Source organism: Zingiber officinale, chromosome 2A (genome assembly GCF_018446385.1).
Source record: "Zingiber officinale cultivar Zhangliang chromosome 2A, Zo_v1.1, whole genome shotgun sequence".
Lineage (NCBI taxonomy): Eukaryota > Viridiplantae > Streptophyta > Magnoliopsida > Zingiberales > Zingiberaceae > Zingiber > Zingiber officinale.
Window position 1 is genome coordinate 82175290 of NC_055988.1, and position 22797 is coordinate 82198086.

A 22797-nucleotide genomic window follows, 5' to 3' on the forward strand; every position below is an offset into this window, starting at 1 on the left:
AATAAGTTTCCCTTTAGATAATTAATGACTTCTGAATTATGCGAGAGTTGCACATCAATTCTATGTTTTACTGTATTTTTTATTATTTTCTTAGAGGATCAAGTGGAATTAGTTTGTGGCTTATGGTGTACTATTTTTCTATATTATTATAACAATATATCCAATCTTCACAAGGATAGGTTCAGACTTTAGCATACATGTTAAGTGGGTAATCTTTTTGGGTTTGATCATTGTTAAACATCCAAATCTGTACTACCTCCTGTAGGGTGAGTGGGTCCCTGTTGTGGTGGATGATTGGATTCCATGTGAGTCTCCTGGGAAGCCTGCATTTGCAACCAGTAGGAAACGGAATGAACTATGGGTTTCTGTTTTGGAGAAAGCGTATGCTAAGCTTCATGGTTCTTATGAGGCATTAGAAGGTGGGCTAGTCCAAGATGCTCTGGTTGATCTCACAGGAGGGGCTGGTGAAGAGATAGACATGAGAAGTTCTCAGGCGCATATTGATCTTGCAAGTGGACGTCTATGGTCTCAGTTGTTACATTTTAAAAGGGAAGGTTTTCTACTGGGTGCTGGTAGCCCATCAGGGTCAGACGTACATGTTTCATCAAGTGGAATTGTCCAGGGTCATGCTTACTCAATATTGCAGGTATGCTGATTGATCAACATTACCTCCTTTTTGTGTGTTAGACTTGCTGTAATCGTACACTTTCCTACAATGGAAATGCAGGTGAAAGAAGTGGATGGTCATAAGCTTGTTCAGGTTCGGAATCCATGGGCCAATGAAGTTGAGTGGAATGGTCCTTGGTCTGACACATCACCTGAGTGGACAGAGCGGATGAAACATAAGCTCAAGCATGTGCCGCAGGTGCTTATCTGTCGATTGCTTTACTTTATGCTTCTGTTATCAGTTTATAACCCTGTGCTGCATGATGATTTGTTTCTTTAAGGTTGTCCATAAGTGGCTAGATTATGTTGATAGGACAATGCTTATGGTACAAAAGTAATTTCCTACTTTTTCCTTGCTCGACAGTCAAAGAATGGGATATTTTGGATGTCTTGGCAAGACTTTCAGATTCATTTTCGGTCTATATATGTTTGCCGAATATATCCAATAGAGATGCGCTACTCTGTGCATGGCCAGTGGCGTGGTTATAGTGCAGGGGGCTGCCAAGATTACGAATCATGGCATCAGAACCCTCAATTCAGGCTTAAAGCAACTGGACCAGAGGCGTCTTTTCCAATTCATGTGTTTATCACCCTCACCCAGGTATTCAATTAACCCAATTGAGTGTGAACCTTAAATAGAATGCAGGCCTGTTCTTATCATTATGGTCACATTTATGTTAGGGTGTCAGCTTCTCCAGAAAGAGCAATGCTTTCAGGAACTTTCAGTCTAGTCATGATTCGTCATTGTTTTATATTGGACTGAGGATTCTCAAGACTCGCGGACGTCGTGCTGCATACAATATCTACTTGCACGAGTCAGTTGGTGGTACTGATTATGTCAACTCGAGAGAAGTTTCATGTGAATTGGTCTTGGAACCTTATTCTAAAGGATATACCATTGTTCCCACAACTATACAACCTGGAGAAGAAGCACCATTCATACTATCTGTCTTTACTAAAGCAGCAATAACCCTAGAAGCTCTATCTTACAAGGACTCAAATGTTATTTGTTTGTTTTCTTGCTTTTCTTCTGGCTCTTTCTGCATTTCTTTTGGGGCTTTTCGAAGGTGTGTCCCATCAGTATTACTATCCTTTTTTCTTAATTTTTCATTTTGAATCAATTTCTTCATTTTGTCTAACAATTTGGAGTAACTTCATTTAGGCAAACCTTTTGTTGGTGCATCTGTTGGCTACTTTTCTTTTCTATTTCTGCTTGGAGGGAGGGCATTGACTGTAAGTGTATCCTCTTAAACTGCAATTTTTTTTTGTTGAAGTTTGTTTTGTCAAATATCTTCTGCTGAGTTCCTGTTTTAGTTTCTTTAAGGTGATTTAGTTCTTATGATTAATGACACTAATTGTTCCTTTTTTATTTTTTTTTCAGGTACTTCTTTCACCACCAATTGTCGTGTATTCACCTAGGGTTTTACCTGTTTATGTTTATGATGCTCATGCTGATTGTGCTAAAAATGTTAGGTTGGTCCAGAACCCTTCTTAATGTTAATCATTTTCATTCTGTGGAAACTGTTTTTTGTTTTGGAGGTTTTCTCCTTTTCTTCCCTTATGGAATTAGTTTATATTGTTCATGGTTGACTTACTAATTCCTGTATTGCTTTTCAAATTCATTATGCTCCAGTCATGCCATTCTTGTTCTGTATGGTATTGTTTTGGCAATTGAGGGATGGGGTGTTATTGCAAGCCTGAAAGTATATCCTCCTTTCGCTGGTGCGGCCACATCAGCTATTACTCTTGTCATTGCCTTTGCTTTTGCTGTATCTCGCTCTTGCCTGACATGTAAGGTTGGTATACTTCCGCTCCAGGCAACATTAACATGAACATCTGCCCAAGAATTATTGTCTTTTTTACTATTTGTCTTAATTTAAATGCCCTGAGTTTGTCTTGCTAATGATTGCATTTGTGCCCAGATGATGGAAGATGCTGTGCATTGTCTTAGCAAAGACACTATTGTGCAAGCAATAGCACGTGCTTCCACCAAGGTAGGCTTATAATCTTAACTTGTAAACTGTTTTGCAATGCCTTGTAGTTTCTTGAATTACCAAATTTCTCTCTCTCTTTTTTTTAAATTTTTTTGGCTTCATTCAGTTTTTTTATGTGCTTGTGTGTTTTTATTCAATCCCTTATTCATCTACGGTTGTTTTTCAGGGATTTTTAGCCATAAATCATGAAATTGGGCCTATATCTAACCAATTGTCTTTTGTGGCATAATATTACTATCATATCTTTAAGAGAAGTCATATCAAGAAGGGTCTTTGGGATTTGGTTTGTCTGTTTTAAGTATATGTAAGCATCTTTGCTTACTTTTTGGGCTAAAACCAGTTTTTTTTTTCTTATCCTGATTTGCATTATAAAATTTACCGATAATGCACTTTAACTCGTGTACACAAAAGTCCAAACCCCACTGTAAATGTATGTAACAATGGCTGCACGGTTAGACAGTTAAGTTTCCTATGTTCCACTGCATTTATAGCTCTTTGCATGAAAGTAAGTGCTTAAATACCTCCATTTTCTTTATTGTACCTGTCATTTAGTAATTTCCTATGGATTTCTTTTGTTCCTAGACTAGTTTTGCATATTGTAGTACGTCGAATGCGTTGTCAAGTTAATCTATTTTGATATTATTATCCACATCTAACCATGACTGCTAAAGTAGTTAAAAACTTTGGGCATATATTCTGTGGGATCTTTTTTCCCTCGATATATGCAATTTGATTCACATTCTCTCTTAGCATTCTGTAGGAAATGCTTAACACTCGGTACATTATCTCTGCTTGATTAATGCTAATTAAAAAAATATATTAAAAGCTATGTGCACAGCTTGGCTTCCTACTTTGTTGCCAAGTATGCATTTCTGCTTCCAAATCAATGGCCAACTGAAAACATCCATGTGTTGAAATTATCTAATTAATTCACCCCGTGTCTTACCATTCAATTAACAAATGTCACGTGCCAAGATGATGGCCAGTTATTGAATGGGTAAAATACTTTCGTAACCTATAGCAATTTTTTTTTCACCTTCAGTTATTCATGTAACTCTATCCTTTTGTTTGTTTAATTCTGCTATTTATCCATGTGTAAATATGTTCAGACCATACATTTCATATTTTTTAATTTTATTTCAATTAAAATATATTTATATTTATGTTATTGTGATTTAATTGCACATGTGTTTATTTTTTATTTACATTTTGAATTTATTACAAATAAGTCAATTGCTATTAATATTAAAAATAACATCGTTTATAGAGAAAATCTTATTTTTGAACTTTTTAAAGTCTTTAGTGAAATTTTCTAGAATGTTAATATAATTAACTAACTCTATATACTTATATTTTAGTCATTATATTTATAAAAAACGATTTCTCAGAATTAGTAATCTTACTTAATTTTCCACATTAATGATTTTTGGGAGTGGAAGAATACAACAACAACAACCAAGCCTTTTCTCACTAGGTGGGGTCGGCTGTATGAATCTTTTTACGCCATTGAGTTCTATCTCCGACTATATCATCATTTATATTTAAATAAATTTTATTTTATTTTATTATTGTTAACCAAATCTTTTTTGATCTTCCTCGTTTGATATGCATGTTTATCATAGTTTCATATAGCTATTCTATAAATGTCTCTTTCCCCTTCTTTTGTATCCAATTTTTGATATAATCATTCAAAAGTTTTATTTTTTTTGTTTCACTCACTACTTTCTTAACTTCTTTCTTGGCTATTGTATATTTTTTTAAGTTTTCCTCGTTTTTACAAATATATAATTCCTTATAAGCTATTCGTAAACATAGGGTAGTTTATATAAATTCAATGTTCTTTTTGATAATATTAGAATTATATAAATAATTCAAATCTCAAATGCTGCCTCTTCATTTAATCTGGTTGGTATACAGACTCGAAATGCATTAGCTGGCACGTATTCAGCACCACAAAGATCTGCTAGTTCAGCTGCTCTTTTAATTGGTGACCCGACAGTTATGCGAGACAGAGCTGGAAACTTCGTGCTCCCACGAGCTGATGTCATGAAGCTGAGAGATCGTCTCAGAAATGAAGAAGTTGCTGCTGGTTTATTTCTTTGTGGAGCAAAAAATGGTTTAGCATATCGCCGTGAATCTTTGAGTGATGCAGACTATAAGAGAAAAATGTGTGCACATGCACGCATTTTAGCACTGGAAGAAGCAATTGATACTGAGTGGGTGTATATGTGGGACAAATTTGGTGGTTATTTGATTCTCTTGATGGGTTTGACTGCCAAGGCTGAACAAGTACAAGTAAGTAAAAATCTCAATGTAATTTTCTAGTGATGTCATTTAAAATTTACCTTATATTTTGAATCTTGTGCCAGGATGAAGTACGTCTTAGGCTGTTCCTTGATAGCATAGGCTTATCGGATTTGAGTGCCAAAGAGATCAAGAAATGGATGCCTGAAGACCGTAGGCAGTTTGAAAACCTTCAGGAGAGGTAAGACTCTGTTTCTTTAATTATTATTTCAAGTTTCAGTTGAATAGCCGCAACTGTTGTGCTTATGAAATGGATAACGATTTTACAGTTATATAAAGGAAAAAGAGATGGAAGAGGAAATCTTGATGCAGAGAAGGGAAGAAGAGGGGAAGGGAAAAGAAAGGAGGAAAGCATTGTTGGAGAGGGAAGAACGAAAGTGGAAAGAAATTGAAGCCTCTCTTTTGGCTTCTATGCCTAATGTTGGAAACAGGGAGGCTGCAGCTATGGCTGCTGCTGTACGAGCTGTTGGAGGAGATTCTGTTCTGGAAGACTCCTTTGCTAGGGAGCGAATCTCGAGTGTTGCTTGCCACATTCGGACAGCAGAGTTGGCTCGCCGAGCAGAACAGGTTTCTTTTTAATTTTTCATTTTTTTTTTTACTTTTGATGTGAAATAAAACTACAACCTCTTAGTCTCACATCTCCAGATGAGAACTCTATGTTCATTTGCCAAGAGTCCCACATCTAAGTGTCTTGGCAATTTGGGTTGGATTGGGCTCCTTAAACTTTAGCATGGCATTTGAGTCAGTCCTTACCTTTATGAATTATGGGTCTGAGGAGGCATGTGAAGATAGTAGTAAGTGAGAAGGAGAGGATAAAATTCCACCTCTTAGACCCACATCAAATGGGGATCTTTAAAGTATGCATAAATGTCTAAAGGTCTCTACCAAAGTGCCTTGGCATTTTTTATTGGATTTGGGTCCTCTAGGGCTTTATGGGTTGGAAAGTGAAAGTCAAGGATCTAGTTTTGGCCATTTATTCATATGATTTCTGTTTAGTGTCAATGTGCTCCTACAAACAAATTTTCTTGGATAGTATAATTTGTATATAAGGGTCATGAAGCACACCATAAATTCGTTCTCTAACAGTAGCTGAGAAACTTACTGGATTTGTATCACAGGGTCTTGAAGCAATAATGTGCAATCCCATCGTTGAGGAAAAGTGTGTGTTTAATGATCAATGCATATACACATTATGTTGGTTAGTGGTCATATCTGATTGCCACATTATGTTGGTTAGTGAATGCTTACTTGACACATTTCTACTTAGAACTATAATGTTAAAATATACCACAAAGGATAAATTCATGGAATTTCTGTGAACCTCTTAGAAGGAACATGGTCTTGTTACCTTTACAGGTTCAGAACATGAAAAAAAGGAAAAAAAGAAAAACTGATAAGCTTTTCAAGGGCATAGTAATTCGTTTTACATTATACAATAATCTTAATTCTTATCCTTCTCAATTCCTAGAAATTTTCAACTCCTACAGATTGGTTAGGTCCTCATGCATTTATGATTTGATTATGAGTTCTTTTAGATGTTTTACCATTTTTTGACAACCATGTTAACGTATTGGCAAAAACTCTTACATGAAAGTGGCTAGTAATTTTAATCCACACGGATTGTTTAGTGCATACAAGCTACTACAAACCATGCTAATGAGGAAGTTCCATTGACAGATTCTTCCCCTTTCTATTAACTTCTAGTGTTCAAGACTTAGACTACTGTAATTCTTGCTTCTCGACGACCTAGTAGCAATATGAGGAAATTATAGTAACATAATTCTATTGAGCATGCTTAGTAACTCTTTGGCCTCTACTAAACTATGTTCTTAACCTAGCAGACCTTGTTTGATGCAATATAGGCAGTTTCCTATATGCCAAGTGCATTCTGTGGGATTTGGAAATATCTGCTAAAATTTCATTGTTATTATGTTTTAACTGTGCTATTACAATTCTGTAAACATGATTTTCTCAGACTGGCATCTCTGGTGCTGTATGCATTCTCGATGATGAGCCTAGAAGTTCAGGTAGACATTGTGGAATGATCCATCCAAGCCTTCATAACAGTCAAAAAGTTACCTTTTCTATAACAGTCATGATTCAGCCTGAGTCTGGTCCAGTCTGTCTACTGGGGACTGAATTTGAAAAGAAGTACTGTTGGGAAATTCTTGTTGCTGGTTCTGAGCAAGGTATTGAGGCTGGACAGGTTGGTCTTAGATTGGTTAGCAAGGGTGATAGGTTGACAATTGTTGCCAAAGAATGGAGTATAGGTTCTGCCTGCATCACAGATGGAAGGTATACACTATCAGTAAAGAAGGGCAGTACATTTTTGAATCTTAATTCTTGATATTATGATAAATTAACCTTTGATGCATCTGTAACTTTAATTCTTTGTTATTGATTATGGACATACAATCAAATACATGGTCAGATGCTAACTTATAATTTTCTACAGGTGGCATATTGTGACAGTGACTTTAGATGCTGAGTTAGGCGAGGCTACCTGCTATATTGATGGTGGTTATGATGGATATCAAAGTGGCTTACCACTCCATGGGACTAATTGCATATGGGAAGAGGGAACAAGTGTTTGGGCTGGCATTAGGCCACCTATAGATTTGGATGCTTTTGGAAGGTCTGATAGTGAAGGCGGAGATTCTAAGATGCAAATAATGGATGCTTTCTTATGGGGAAGGTGCTTGACTGAAGATGAGATTGCAGCACTTCACTCTGCCACAAGTACTGCTGCATATGATTTGATCAATCTCCCTGAGGATGGCTGGAATTTGGGTGATTCACCTTCAAGGGTATGTGAAGATTTTAATTCTTTAACTGAACTTTCTACGAATTTCAAATACATGTTGTTTGGTAATGTTAAAACAATATCATGTATCTAATAAACTTTATAATTGGCTTCTTATGGGTCGTGTTTTCATGATTGATCTGGGCTCCGCTTATCATTTGAGCCTTTTCTAGACACAATGGGTTATGGGATGATTTCTTCTTTCCCATCCCTGCCCTATCCTGCTTTTTCCAAGGAGCAGGTTGGTGGAGCAATAATATACATAAAATAACTCATAAAATATACGTAACTTATATTAAAATGCAGGACCAAACAGAGTGGGCATAATAATCTTGCTCCATCCCTGCCCCACTTGCATATTACAATTTTTGCATCCCATCCCTGCCCCATCTTCATTATACGGTGGGGTTAATGTGGGTTTTGACTGGGATATGTTAAATTGCCTTTCTGAAATTTATTTTTGAGGCTTAACATGGCCTGGAGTGTAAATAGAGGTTCATTGATGTAATTCTTCAAAGGTTTCTGGTTATTTTTTATCAGTGAAGGGTCATGCATCTTTAGAGTATAATTTCTATATCTATTTTGAAGACTGGATCTGATTTTTTCCTGCTTGAATGGAAAGTGGCAGACAATCCTATCCTTTCATCACCACTAATATATTTTTGTAACCTGGTAAAATAAATGCTTTTTGTCAAGGATTTATGACTCTTTCACATTCTGTATCATAGTCTTGCTGTTCAGCATTTTTTGTAACTTCAGATTGCTAGCCATGCTTTTACATGCGAATTTGTCATATGATTGAAGGCACTTGATAGAGTGACACCAATTTGATTGCATGTATAATGGACTTTTGCTTGCAACTCATCTTACATTAAGAGAATTAGTTACCCTTTATTCTCTCCACTTGTTTTTTTTTGGCTTCTCTTTTTTTATTTTCTCTTTCCATTTTCACTCATTCATCTTACATATCTTGAGATTTATATTGCCTTAGGCACCAGCTGCTTCTAAGGATTTATGTGAAATGGTATTTTAAATTTAGGAGATGCATTCTGTCAAAAGTTTGCTACATATATAAGTAACAAATTAATTGGAAATATATATCTCATATGAAGCCATGGTAATTATAAATCATGTAAGAGTTGACTCAACTTTATAGCGTCCAATTGGTGGATACTGCAGTCTGGTTTATGATGCTGGCTGTGAGTGGATGGCTTTTTATTTTTCTGGAATTGGGAGTAACCTGATATTGCTAGCCATGAAGAGATGGAGAATGTGATGAGTTGTATTATCCCAGTCTGGAGCATATCCAAAGATCATCAGCATTTTATGAATGGAGAGTATCTGAAACATGATACTGAGTTTTCTATTTGATGTATCAAAATTAAATTTGTGCGACAGGCAAAAACTAAGAGTTGGAGGGGCAAGTGTATACTTTTACCTAAATTATTAATGAAAGCAATAATACCTCAACATTTAATGCTTGTTTGAATATAATTTATGAAATTTTAGTTGGAACTACAATCTGAATTTCTTATACTTTTCGTCCATGTATCTAGGTAGATGATTGGGAAAGTGAAGAAGCAGAAGTAGAACTATATGATAGGGAAGATGTAGATTGGGATGGCCAATATTCAAGTGGTAGGAGAAGAAGGTCAGGATATGAAGCTGTGACAATTGATATGGACATCCTTATGAGAAAACTGAGGAAACCTCGGTTTGAAACCCAAGAGGAAATAAATCAACGTATGCTATCTGTTGAAATGGCTGTGAAGGAGGCTCTTCTGGCTAAAGGGGAGAAACATTTTACTGATCAGGATTTTCCTCCTGATGATCGCTCTTTGTATGTTGATCCAGTAAATCCTCCTCCGAAGTTGCAGGCAAGTATACACAGTTGGTTTTTTTTTTTTAATTTTTTTTTTTTATTTTTGAATCAATTTAGGATATTTGAACAAATAAAATATGCTCTTGATCTCAGGTTGTTTCTGAATGGATGAGACCGATTGATATTGTGGAATTAAGCTGTGTTAGTTCTCGGCCCTGTTTATTTTCTGGTTCTGTAAATTCCTCAGATGTTTGTCAGGTATTGGCCATCAGCTGTTATTATTAACTTTGGTTTTGACTATTACTTATTTTTCTTCATAAATTGCAAAACGAATGCCATGTGATCTATTTTAGAAAATAATCTACTTGAGAAACTATTTTAAAATTTTTGGAAATTGCTCTTGCAGGGTAGATTAGGTGACTGCTGGTTTTTAAGTGCTGTTGCTGTTCTGACAGAGACATCACGTTTATCTGAAGTAATAATTACACCAGAGTATAATGAGGCGGGGATTTATACAGTTCGGTTTTGTATTCAGGTACATGCCCTGGACCTTCGCTCAACTATAATGCAGAATGCAGAAACCAACTTCCGATACTATGTCCTCATGAACAGTCACAATGATACATCCCGCACTCGTTCTGTTGATTAAAAATGTTCTTAATGTTTAGCCTTCCACTGTTTGTAGTATCAGTTGTCAACAACTAATCTTTTCATATAGAAACAACTTAACCATTAAATTTTAATTACACCTAAGTTCTCTTATTCTTTTTTATTTGCTCGAATGGCATTTTAAATTTTGATTTTTAGTTATCATTTCTTTTTAATTCAAGATGATGTTGCCACAACCATAGTCACATGAGTATAAATTATCAAGCTCCACTGACATTCTGAATTGGTTGTATTTCAAAGGTTAGTAAGTTAATCCATTATTTTTTTTAAAAAAAAATGTTTTTTAATATTAACTTATAGGATGACTGTCAAACTAGTTAAGATTCTATCAAGGATGTCTTTAGTCAATGAAATCTAGCTATATTGTACCAAATTATTGATCTTCCTAGGTTAAAACCAAATTGATTTTTAGAAATAGTTGTCGAGTTGTCCTATTAGTTTTTGTTTGAGTATTGTCTTCCAATTTCTGTCTTATGTCTCTGATTAACTAAGTTCCCTTGAGCAAATCTCAGTTAATAGTGAAATAAGTTACCCTTTAGATAATTAATGACTTCTGAATTATGCGAGAGTTGCACATCAATTCTATGTTTTACTGTATTTTTTATTATTTCTTAGAGGATCAAGTGGAATTAGTTTGTGGCTTATGGTGTACTATTTTTCTATATTGTTTTGTCCAATCTTCACAAGGATAGGTTCAGACTTTAGCATACATGTTAAGTGGGTAATCTTTTTTGGTTTGATCATTGTTAAACATCCAAATCTGTACTACCTCCTGTAGGGTGAGTGGGTCCCTGTTGTGGTGGATGATTGGATTCCATGTGAGTCTCCTGGGAAGCCTGCATTTGCAACCAGTAGGAAACGGAATGAACTATGGGTTTCTGTTTTGGAGAAAGCGTATGCTAAGCTTCATGGTTCTTATGAGGCATTAGAAGGTGGGCTAGTCCAAGATGCTCTGGTTGATCTCACAGGAGGGGCTGGTGAAGAGATAGACATGAGAAGTTCTCAGGCGCATATTGATCTTGCAAGTGGACGTCTATGGTCTCAGTTGTTACATTTTAAAAGGGAAGGTTTTCTACTGGGTGCTGGTAGCCCATCAGGGTCAGACGTACATGTTTCATCGAGTGGAATTGTCCAGGGTCATGCTTACTCAATATTGCAGGTATGCTGATTGATCAACATTACCTCCTTTTTGTGTGTTAGACTTGCTGTAATCGTACACTTTCCTACAATGGAAATGCAGGTGAAAGAAGTGGATGGTCATAAGCTTGTTCAGGTTCGGAATCCATGGGCCAATGAAGTTGAGTGGAATGGTCCTTGGTCTGACACATCACCTGAGTGGACAGAGCGGATGAAACATAAGCTCAAGCATGTGCCGCAGGTGCTTATCTGTCGATTGCTTTACTTTATGCTTCTGTTATCAGTTTATAACCCTGTGCTGCATGATGATTTGTTTCTTTAAGGTTGTCCATAAGTGGCTAGATTATGTTGATAGGACAATGCTTATGGTACAAAAGTAATTTCCTACTTTTTCCTTGCTCGACAGTCAAAGAATGGGATATTTTGGATGTCTTGGCAAGACTTTCAGATTCATTTTCGGTCTATATATGTTTGCCGAATATATCCAATAGAGATGCGCTACTCTGTGCATGGCCAGTGGCGTGGTTATAGTGCAGGGGGCTGCCAAGATTACGAATCATGGCATCAGAACCCTCAATTCAGGCTTAAAGCAACTGGACCAGAGGCATCTTTTCCAATTCATGTGTTTATCACCCTCACCCAGGTATTCATTTAACCCAATTGAGTGTGAACCTTATATCGAATGCAGGCCTGTTCTTATCATTATGGTCACATTTATGTTAGGGTGTCAGCTTCTCCAGAAAGAGCAATGCTTTCAGGAACTTTCAGTCTAGTCATGATTCGTCATTGTTTTATATTGGACTGAGGATTCTCAAGACTCGCGGGCGTCGTGCTGCATACAATATCTACTTGCACGAGTCAGTTGGTGGTACTGATTATGTCAACTCGAGAGAAGTTTCATGTGAATTGGTCTTGGAACCTTATTCTAAAGGATATACCATTGTGCCCACAACTATACAACCTGGAGAAGAAGCACCATTCATACTATCTGTCTTTACTAAAGCAGCAATAACCCTAGAAGCTCTATGATGCTTAATTTTAGCACTTTCCGGCAGTTACTTTCGTGGATAGAGGGTCAGGGCTTCAGTATGGCTTGACTAGCTTTGATGCCATTCGGACTCAAGCTTACCAGAAGGTCAAGTGTGCCGCAAAGTAGCTCGGATGTGGATCAATGGTAAGAGTTTCTTTCTACGTGTTTTTTCTATGCTCGTTTTGTTTGATTTACTTGACAAACAGCAATTGCTATTTTTTGTGAAGGCAGGTTTAAACCTTTGTTTTTTTTTTTTGATATCTGTCTCAACAGGTTGAATCACGATCGAAACTATTTTCTCAAAACCACATCTGTATCCAAATTTAGAACATGCAAAATGGAAGCACAAAGTGGAAGCACAAGAAATTGCTTGTTTTGATCGAGAGACTTCTCGTTAAGCTTGTTGCTTCCTGCAGCTCCATTGGCACCCCTCGACCTAGCTTGGACTCCTGAGTCTGTATATAGCACGGCGGCCTGGTTTGAAGAAACAATGCCTGATTGGTTAGGTATGTCGATGAAGTATAGGAAATAGGAAACACTAATGGACAATAGCGAAAAACGTGGACATTGTGTCAATAGAAGGGATGCAGCTGAAACTCTTTAAGAGGATTGCGTTGCAGCTGCAGTTTTGTAGTTACCCCCGTAATTTTTTTCTTCATTATCATAGGCTTAGCATTATTTTTTTTTACGATGTAATCTATTCTCATCTCTTTGTAATGTTCGATTAAGCTTTGTATTCTTGCCCCAGTCTCAACTCACAACTCATGGAATATAGTTTCTATTTCTTCCGATATATCTACCAACGGACCCGCGGCCACCTTGTGCTCATTACCAATGATACGAAATTGGACCGAATTGATCGGTTAATCCTTGTTCTTTCTCAAAATGCCCTTCAAAGCTTTGAATCTGTAAAAATGGCTTGTTAATATTACAATTTTGTTTATTTCGTGTCTAAATTTAATAATCAAATTATTGTGTTTTTTGAAATTGGATGAACTCCAGGAAAAAATGGCACTGAGAAAGGAGACAAGTGCTCTCTATTTTAATTATTTCTTGGAATCCAATGCGGTGCAAAGTGCTGGGCCCAAAGCACGATGAGCAAAAACTTCAACGCTCCCCTTTTTTTAATTCCCATCACGCGTGTCAAGTGACACTTGCATTTATTTCCCAATTAATTCACATTTTTCTCCAAAGGAAATCCAAATATTTTCATTAAAAAAATCTATAATTATTTATCTTTCTCATTTGAAAAAAGATAAATAAAAAAGAAATACAACCTAAATGGTTTACTGAGAGTAGAGGGAGCTTTTAATTGATGCCCCCTCACTAAAGTTCTCCTTGTCTTTTGCTTCCCTTCTTTTCAGGTAGTAGAGTAAAACACCGGTCTTATAATAAAGTTGGATAGCACTAGTGACATAATTTAATGACATTTTATAAATATAAATACTGCCTTAAAATTATACACAAATTCACTTTAGATTAATATAATTATAAGAGGTTATTTTTGTGAACAATATGCTGGTGGCAATTAGGTGAGGAAAATAGATGAGTTAAAAAATAAAATGAAGGAAAGAATGGACAAAGTATAAGAATGAAGATGAAAAAAGGACATGGAAAAGTCCAATTGACCCTGATTTTATTGTCTCTCTCCCCTCGGTCCTTATCATGATGACAATCCTTCCCTTGCCTTTTCACCTTAATAAAAGTTGATATAGCCCATTTACACAACATAGATGTAACATAAGGTTTGATCATAAATCGATGGATCCATTTATGACCCACAATTAATGAGTTCGGTCAACTTATAAATAAATGAATTCACTTAAGATAATCATATGAATTTGTATATATATGCGGAAAGAAAGTAGGGCTTAATATTTAGGTTAAAGAAAGGTGATTTTTTTTTTTAAAAAAATTAACACCAAGTGCCTATAATTGTCCATATATATATATATAAAAGTTTTTTTTTATTTTATATATTTTTTTTAAACTTTCAGCTATGCCACTTATATTTTGCCTTTAAAATTTGGGGATTGAGTTATCATTATGCGCGTATAGTCGCGCTGTGTGACGAGCTAAATATTAGATTTATATATACAGACATATAGAAAAATGATACCATAAGGACTTTACTATACACACTCCATGGTTACCTATTTTTTTTATTTGATAATTTTTGTATGCTTAATATTATAACCTAACTCCTAAATCCTAAAGTCAAAATCCTAAATGACATACCCGCAAGCTAAAAAAATAATTAAAAAAATTACACAAGACAGTTCACAGGGATAATCTTACAATTTGATTAATACTGAGGTGATGATCACATTCCACCCATCAAGTAAATTCAAAAAATACGTTGACTCCTGATATAAGAAATGCACTCGGACCACTACACCAAGTCCGAGGGGGCAAATTAATTTGTATAATTGAAAATAGTGGGTGTGTTATTTGCATTTGAATTTATTTGAGTTTGTTAAGTTGTGCCATCAAATATTTAGTGTGTTACATTTCAGTTATTCATCTCTATTCAATAATGGAGCTAAGTATGGATGTCCTGAAGTCTCTCTCAATAAATTCTTTGCTACTTTGGAAGGTACCACAAATATCAACCATTCAAAATTATCTAGAATAGCAACTATCTACAACTACAAGCATTTTGCTCCCTATTTTCCTCATTTTTATCCATCACCATTCTAGTTATCAAGTATCTTAGAATGTGTATAAATGTGTATATTCTATTGTAATGATAATATACAAGCCATCAACTTCTCCAATCATGCATACCATCAAACCCCATCGATCTACTCTTACCATACCAAATTTGTCTCTTCCTCTTCTTTTACCTTTCTCTTTATTTTTTTCCTATAAAAATATTTTTTCCGGACAATTTACACTAACCAAACATCAAAAAACAAATAGTAAAAAATAATAATAATCATAATAAAAGCAACACGAGACACGAGTAAATAAAGCAAAAGCATTGCTCCACAATTATTCCCTCAAAACCAAGCAACAAGACCATCATCACCTCCATCCACTCTCACCTCTCTCTCTGTTTCTTTCCACAGAAAAGAAAAGGAAAGGAAGAAGAGAGTGGAACGGCGACAATGGCGAACCTCCTCTTTCTCCTCTTCTTGTTCTTCCTTCAAGTTTCTAACCTCTCCGCGGAGACTTTCTTCACCGACCCTGAGCCTGCCTCCATCCAGATCATCCCCTCCACCGCCGCCGCCGTCGCCGCCGCATCTTCTCCTCCGGCCACCATTCCTGCGTTCCCAGAGCAGTCGGACGTTTCGGCCACCGGTTGCCCGCTCGACCCGCCCGCGGACCTACTTCCCGTCGTGTCCGCCTCGTGCTCGGTCTCCGAAGATGACGGCGGCGGCGGCCCCTCGCGTTCCCGGTGCTGTCCCGTGCTAGAGGCCTGGTTCCTCGCGGCCTACTCTGCGTCCGCGCTCGCCGCCCGCGCGCCGCTCCCTGCCGCCGCCGCCGCCGGTCTCGACATGCCCGCGCTGCCCGACGACTCCGAGTCCTGCATCGGCGGCGTCGAGCGCGCGCTCCGCGACCGCGGGGTCGACCTCCCGCGCGCCAACGAGACCTGCGACGCCGCCTACTGCTTCTGCGGCGTCCGCCTCCGGCGGATGGCCTGCCCGGGGGCGTTCGTGGCCGAGGCCGGGCGGTGGGTCCCCGCCGGCGGCGCCGCGCGGCGGCTGGAGAAGGACTGCGCCCGCCCAGGCTTCGCCGCCTGCAACCGCTGCCTCCGCTCTCTCAACCAGGTGAGCCAACCTCCCCATCCGATTTCTTCTCAAAACCCCCAAATCCCTCATCAAAATCTCATTTTGACCAAGAAAACCCCCCAACTCCCTGCTCATTCCGGCAGCTGAAGGCCAAATCGAAGCGATCCGGGAGGAGCAACGCCCCCAAATCCGCCGCCAAGCCAGCGCCGGCGCCGACTCACGGTCGGGAATGCCAACTGATGGGAGTGACGTGGCTGCTCTCCAAGAACCGGACCCACTTCCTCCCCGCCGCCACCTCCGTCCTCCGTGTCCTCATGGCGGCGGACGCCGCCAGCGCTTCCGACCCCGCCTCGTGCTCTCTCTCCCTCGACGACATGCCGCTCGCCGTCGGATCCCACCAGATCAGCAACCACGGTGGCTCCTCCGCCGTCCGATCCCTGCCCTTCCTCCTCCTGTGGCTCCTCCCACTGGCGGCGTTTTACGGCTAGTTAATCCCCCCTACTATGTCCTTTCCTATATATGTGATAGCAAAAATGATAGATATTCGTTAAATTATGGGTTAGATTTAGGCATGTAATGAGGTTATTTTTGGCCAATTATGAATTCCGTCGTGTGCTTCCAAGATTGCAATCTGTCATGGTGGGCCTCTCCTAACATGGCCTGTAGGGTTTACCTCCCTCTTTGATGTTGATGCCATTTGTTCTATTAGTCATATGCCCATGATTATCGCATAGCTTATATCGATTAACACTTAGCTGCTACAATTGTATATTTTAAAATGCTCATATTTCTGATGGGCCATATAAATGTCTTCATTCACCACCATTTTATATGGCACCAAATATTGAAAAAAAATCTAAAAGAAAAAATATACATGTATATTTTTCACTCCAAGTAAAGAGATCCTATAGTCTATATAACAAAGATCATCCTATTCGACAATAGATTAAGAACCAAACAATGATGATGACAAGATGAAGTAGGAGTCCTGAAAAACCTTTCATAATTCTGATTGATTGCTCAAACTTGACTGGCTGTAATCAGGACTGGAAACTTGGGTACCGAATGCCATTCGCTGAAATAATCGAATATCGCCGGACTCTAAGGCATTGAAGATTCCGCTTTGGCCAGGTTTGACACCGTTGTTCAAATCCAAATCGGCCAACGCATCGAGAACTCGTACAACCTGAATCGAAAATTTTCGTCTGTCAATGTTCAATGTGATCAAAATCGGCTAGGTGATGAATCAGTATGTTTACCTTTCCCATTGAAGGCCTCATTGTCGCTGAGTGTCGAATGCATGCTGCCGCTGCTTCAATCAAACGAAACATTTCGGTTTCGTTATAGTTGTTTCCGAGTTTTGTATCAGCTATTACTCCAAAGTCTCTAGTTTCAAGCGCTTCGGTTAGCCGTGGGCGTGCCTACCAAATTCAAAGCTTAAACTGATTAGCCTTTTTTTCTTCTTCTGAGAAGAACAGCTCAATCAACTACCATTTCAAGAATGAGAAGCTTTTTTAGATCGAGGCGAGGTTAGAAGTTCCTTAATATCGTCTCGAAGATTAGATTGTTAACTTATAGAAGATGATGAAACATGTAGCAGAAATGTGTTGGGTATAAGTTGTAGAAAATGACTAGGGACTTGGATTCAAACATCATTTCAATCTCGTTCAATGTTTGCAAGACATGTTGTTCCAAGGCAGGACTAGGACACAGAACAAGAGGGCATAGTGGTGGAAGCTCTTTTGGGTATGCTTGGTGTGCAGAAACCACGGATGAGGCACATGAGCAAATCTTCACTAATCGTATCACACTTGACTCGTGCCGACCTGTGCTGCTTATCAGCACATGTTGGAACCAATTAGATCCAACTCAATTAGCAATGATAGCGATATTTTAAACCTTGATCGAGACTGCTAAATTGACAAGGCTCTGAACATTAGCTAGCACCTTTAACCCAACTATTTCTTGTCAAAACCTATTCTTCGGATAATTTGGTTGAAATGCAGCTACCTCAGGGGAACTCTAGACCAATATTTGAACTAAACCTAAGTCCAGTTGATAATAAAAATAAAAGCTATGTTTTATAACATCGCAAGACGATCTATGCATGTGGATTGAAAAGATATGTAAAGAAAGAAATGCTAAATCTTACCCACTCGACAAGGCTCTCCTCGCCCATAGGTTGAGTGTCGTCCACTGGCTTTCGTCCAGTAATAAGTTCCAAAAGAACAACCCCAAAAGAATAAACATCAGATCGCTCGGTCAATTTGCCACTTGACGCATATTCTGGTGCCATATATCTAAATGGAAGAGACCAACATCGTCGTCAAGCTCAAGTAACATCGCATATCAAGTAAGAAATGCACAACTAATTCGTTCACTTACCCGAAAGTTCCTATCACACGGGTTGTGACATGCGTCTTAGCATCCATAGCTAACCTTGCCAGCCCAAAATCCGAAACCTATACCGTGTATAAACATTAGCAAGTGAGGCAAAGGAATCTGAAAAATAGTAACTTCAGAAATCATGTTCAAAGTATTTGTATATAGATGATAACCTGAGCTTCAAAGTTGTTATCCAACAATATATTGGAGGACTTGATATCTCTGTGAATTATCCTTGGATGGCCTATCAAAAACCCCAAGGTCAGTCAGTAGTAATCGAAAAATACCAACCAGTAGAGTTTCAAAACAGATCACTAGTAACTAGTCGAGGCATTACAATCCTCATGTAGGTAGGCTATGCCTCGAGCTGCCCCAGCTGCAATCTTAACCCTGGTTGGCCAATCAAGTACCGTCGTTTCGTTCCCTGAGCAAGACAGCTGATGAACAGTCAATCAATAATAATCTGAGTTTCGTCACCAATACATGAATGAACAAGTCAGCCATACCATGAAGATGAGAGTCAAGTGTACCATTGGGCACGAAGTCGTAAACGAGCAATCTTTGGTTATCAGAAATGCAGTACCCTACGAGGGAAACTAAATGCCGATGGTGGACACGGCTGATAATCTCAACTTCAGCTTTGAATTCCCTCTCGCCCTGTCCACTGCCGACTTTCAGTTGTTTTGCGGCGATCTCTTTACCGTCGGGTAACTGCCCTTTGTAGACGCAACCGAAGCCTCCTTCGCCTAAAATGTTCTGCGGCGAGAAGCCATTTGTCATGTTGTATAGTTCATTGTAAGAGAAGCTTATCGGAGTATTGCCAATCCCTGCCTCTGATGCAAAACTTCCAGACTTATGGTGGTACATAAGGGGAGCTGTTGGGGACCTCAACTGTGGTGATTCTGGTGAGGAAAGAAGCAAATGGTGAGTCTGATAAATTGAAAGAAGCAACTGTTGCATAGTATATCGAAAGGGTGTGCCGAGAATTTAAAGCGCAGGCATCTCCAGTTATCAAGATAGATAGACTGCCGCATTACCTGACATTGCCGACGAGGTATATGGAGAATGCATAAGAAACCCTGCAACATATCCATCGCCGGACTTCCTCCGCCGTCTTACAAACCACACGGCTAACACCAGAGAACACAGTACAAAGAGCACCACCACCACAGCAACGGGCACTATGGTGTTTGTTTTAGAGGTGCCGGCGCCGCTGCCACCTTGAGAATTGCTGTTTCGTGCATCTGAAGGAGGAACTAAGGCAGTGCTGGAGATAGGGCCGGTTGGGTTCATCGAATTGCCGGGTGGAATGACGGGAGGGGGCAAGGAAGGGGAAACTCGATCGAGGGAAGGAGTTGAAGGAGTTGTGGGAGCGGGTGGTGATGCAGATGGAAGAGAAGGAGAGCTGGGAGGCCTCGGCACATGTGGAGGAGAAGGTGAAGCCTTTGGTGGCCGAACGACTGGTGATGGTGGAGCAATGTTGGTCGGCGGTGGAGGTGGAGTCGGAGTTTGGCGGGTGGAGGGTACCGATGGCGGCGGAAGAGAATCTGCAACGGGAGGAGGAGGAGGAATCGGAGGAGGAGGAGAGGCCGGAATCGGAGGAGGAGGAGAATGACTTGTCGGCGTGGGAGGGGGGATGGAGATCGAGACCGGTGGCGGAGGAGAAGGTGTTACAGGCGGCGGAGGAAAGGCTACAGAAGTGGGTGGAGGAGACAATAGCGTAGGCGGGGGAGTAGCCGAGGGTGGATTTGCAACTGGCGGCGGTGCTGATGGTGGTGACGGCGGCGGAGAATCCGGAAGAGGCGGAGAGACCGGCGGTGGCGAAGAGGAAGGAGGGGAGGTTGGTGTAGGGGGAGGGGAACTGGGCACCGGTGGAGGAGGAGAAGGTGGCGGTGGGTTAGAGATTGGAGGCGGCGAAAGCAAATCCGGTGGCGGAGGTGAAGCAGATGCAGAAGAAGAAGGCGACGGCGGAGTCAAGGAAGAAGAAGAAGAAGGCGGAGGGGAGGTCGACATACTCGTCTCCTTCCTCTCTCGCAACTACAGAATATCTCAAAAGGTCGATGAACAAAACTGCGGAGCCCAAATCACCATGAATCCACAAGCTTCTTCCTCTCTCGACGAACGATCTCGGCATCAATCTTCAGCAACACCATTTCAGATCGTTCAATCCAAACTCGCACAGCTCTGGGGAACAACAAATCTACCTGTTCCTATCACAATCTCCTGAACAAAAACTCCCCAATGAATCGTCAATGGCGGAACTCGATTCCTCATCGCCACATACAACAAGAAGACCAACCCCCAGTGAATCACACCTCTTCTGACGGGAAGGAACCCGTACCCTACCAAATCCGAGCAACCGCCGCCACGGACCGAATGGTGGCCCAAAATCTCAACTTCAGCAAAGAAAACACCGCAAGATCCAAAATTTTCCCGAGATTGAGCAAATGGCGACCAAATCCAAGGAAGAAAGCCGATCGCAGAAATCTAGAAGAAGGTTAGGGCAGAAGCAGATCCTCTCACCCTCTCCTCCCCTCCATCTGCACCAAGCAAGACACCAGCCGGCGACGACTCAAACTTCTTCCCATGTTACTGAGAAGCGACCACTGAGCAGGAAGTGGAATGGAGTGGACAATCGATTCCATTGGAAATAAATAAATAAACTAAAATTATTACTCTAAAGTTTTAGATCGAACATAATGAATAATTTGACAGCTTTTGAGGTTCGTTGACTTTAGAATTTCCGCTATTAATTTCATTAATTATTTTCCCATTTGACTGAAGAAGTATGGTTGACCTGATAGGCTGGCCAAGCAATTAATTTGGGATAATTTAGTTAATTTTGGGCAATAATTCTTATTTTATTAGATTAATGACGTCATTAATGGATGATGAAGATGACAAGCAATACTAGTGAGGAGATGTGTATGGCTTTAGGGGAATCCTATCAAGTTATATACTTACAAGTAGATGGAATTTTGAGCCTCTACTTTATTCCCCTTTAACCGTCTATTTGCGGCTATACGAACAATAAAGGGGTGTATTATACTTCGAGATAGAAGGGAAAGGGAGCGGGAAAGGGAAAGAAAAAGAAGATTATTTAAATATACTTATCTTATTTAGGAAGCTAAAGAAAGAAAAGGATTGAGAATAAATTGTATTTTTGTGTTCTTTATCTTTCTTTGACGCATCTAGTTGTACATGGAGTGCAATGGCAAGCCATCAGGGTTGGTTGGTCAAGGGACGGGGCTCTAATCCAATCATATTTAAGATGCTCAATTATACTTCAATTAAAGAAATATAATTATTTATATATATATTTTTTATTTAATCGACTAAGGTCCATCCGTTACACACCCAATATCAAGTAAAACGGATAAGCCTTTCCTATTCTACTGTAAAACATTATGATTGTATTTGGTAGGGTGTAATTTGTCTTGTAATTTAATTCACATTACAAAGTTGATTATTTTATTTCGTTTCATTTTTAACTTGTAATGTAATGTAATCTGGATTACAAAATGTAATGAAGTTTTATAATCTGAATTACAAAACAAATACATTGTAATCCGATTACATTACAAGGTCATCTTTTAACAAAAATTTAAATGTCAAATATACCCCTAGTCTGTCGTCTCCCATCTTCGCTCGTCGCCACTGCCACCGCCCACCACCGCCCCTCGGCGGTTGACGATGGCCGGCGACCGATGGCCAGCGACCGACAGCAGCCGTCATCGTAAGCTCCGACATAGATGTAGCGCCCGCCGGTAGAAGTCGTAAGATATTTTTATCATTTTATAATAATATGAATTATATTCCTTATAAAAATAATAGACATCAAACAAAAGAATATAATCATCTTTGTAATCAAAGATTATATACATTTTATTATCAAACGTAGTAATATAATCAAAATTACATTACATTACATTACAAATTTAATTATATTATAAGCTAAATTACATTACGCTCAACTAAACGTAGCCACATAAATATTCTGTTAGTTTAGAAAAATAAAATAAATTTATTAATAATAGAGAAAACAAATCACTTCTTCAATGGCAAAACTAACATAATTAAACCTTAATATACTTTCTTTTTCTTTAATTTTGGAAATTGCCACGTAGCAATGTTCACCATGTATAAATTTACATTTTTATCTTATAATATTATTTGATTCAAAAATTGAAAATTTCCCTCTAATTACTGTATTTTCCCGTCATTAAATTTTAATTAATTTTTTTTTTCAAAAA

General features: G+C 39.0%; 3 protein-coding genes across 3 annotated transcripts in view; 2 read left to right on the forward strand and 1 right to left on the reverse strand.

Moving 5' to 3' along the window:
• LOC122041351 (calpain-type cysteine protease ADL1-like) overlaps positions 1-13218 on the forward strand; it is a 33669-nt gene extending 20451 nt beyond the window's left edge. The window contains exons 29-34 of the mRNA XM_042600999.1: positions 266-646; positions 728-865; positions 1031-1267; positions 1348-1600; positions 12372-12569; positions 12699-13218. Coding sequence (XP_042456933.1) covers positions 266-646; positions 728-865; positions 1031-1267; positions 1348-1600; positions 12372-12424 — 1062 coding nt within the window. The 3' untranslated portion in view covers positions 12425-12569; positions 12699-13218. The remainder of the gene's footprint in view (positions 1-265; positions 647-727; positions 866-1030; positions 1268-1347; positions 1601-12371; positions 12570-12698) is intronic.
• Positions 13219-15401: 2183 nt separating this feature from the next.
• LOC122041353 (uncharacterized GPI-anchored protein At4g28100-like) lies at positions 15402-16783 on the forward strand. Its single transcript, XM_042601001.1, has 2 exons — positions 15402-16198; positions 16303-16783. The coding sequence occupies exons 1-2, from the start codon at positions 15536-15538 to the stop codon at positions 16645-16647; spliced, it is 1008 nt and encodes a 335-aa protein (XP_042456935.1). The 5' UTR covers positions 15402-15535; the 3' UTR covers positions 16648-16783.
• Positions 16784-17016: 233 nt separating this feature from the next.
• On the reverse strand, positions 17017-21211 carry LOC122041352 (proline-rich receptor-like protein kinase PERK9). Its single transcript, XM_042601000.1, has 8 exons — positions 19582-21211; positions 19051-19446; positions 18882-18968; positions 18718-18788; positions 18545-18621; positions 18312-18459; positions 17419-17580; positions 17017-17345 (listed from the first exon to the last, which is right to left on the reverse strand). Exons 1-8 carry the CDS (start codon positions 20555-20557, stop codon positions 17160-17162), a joined length of 2103 nt encoding a protein of 700 aa, XP_042456934.1. The 5' UTR covers positions 20558-21211; the 3' UTR covers positions 17017-17159.
• Between the last annotated feature and the right edge of the window lie 1586 nt (positions 21212-22797).

Coding starts and splice junctions, on each gene's coding strand:
- LOC122041353 (XM_042601001.1), top strand. CDS start 15,536: ATGGCGAACCTCCTCTTTCTCCTCTTCTTGTTCTTCCTTCAAGTTTCT. Junction 16,199..16,302: donor GCCTCCGCTCTCTCAACCAG/GTGAGCCAACCT, acceptor TCATTCCGGCAG/CTGAAGGCCAAATCGAAGCG.
- LOC122041352 (XM_042601000.1), bottom strand. CDS start 20,557: ATGTCGACCTCCCCTCCGCCTTCTTCTTCTTCTTCCTTGACTCCGCCG. Junction 18,969..19,050: donor ACTTGACTCTCATCTTCATG/GTATGGCTGACT, acceptor TGTCTTGCTCAG/GGAACGAAACGACGGTACTT. Junction 18,622..18,717: donor ATAACAACTTTGAAGCTCAG/GTTATCATCTAT, acceptor TACACGGTATAG/GTTTCGGATTTTGGGCTGGC.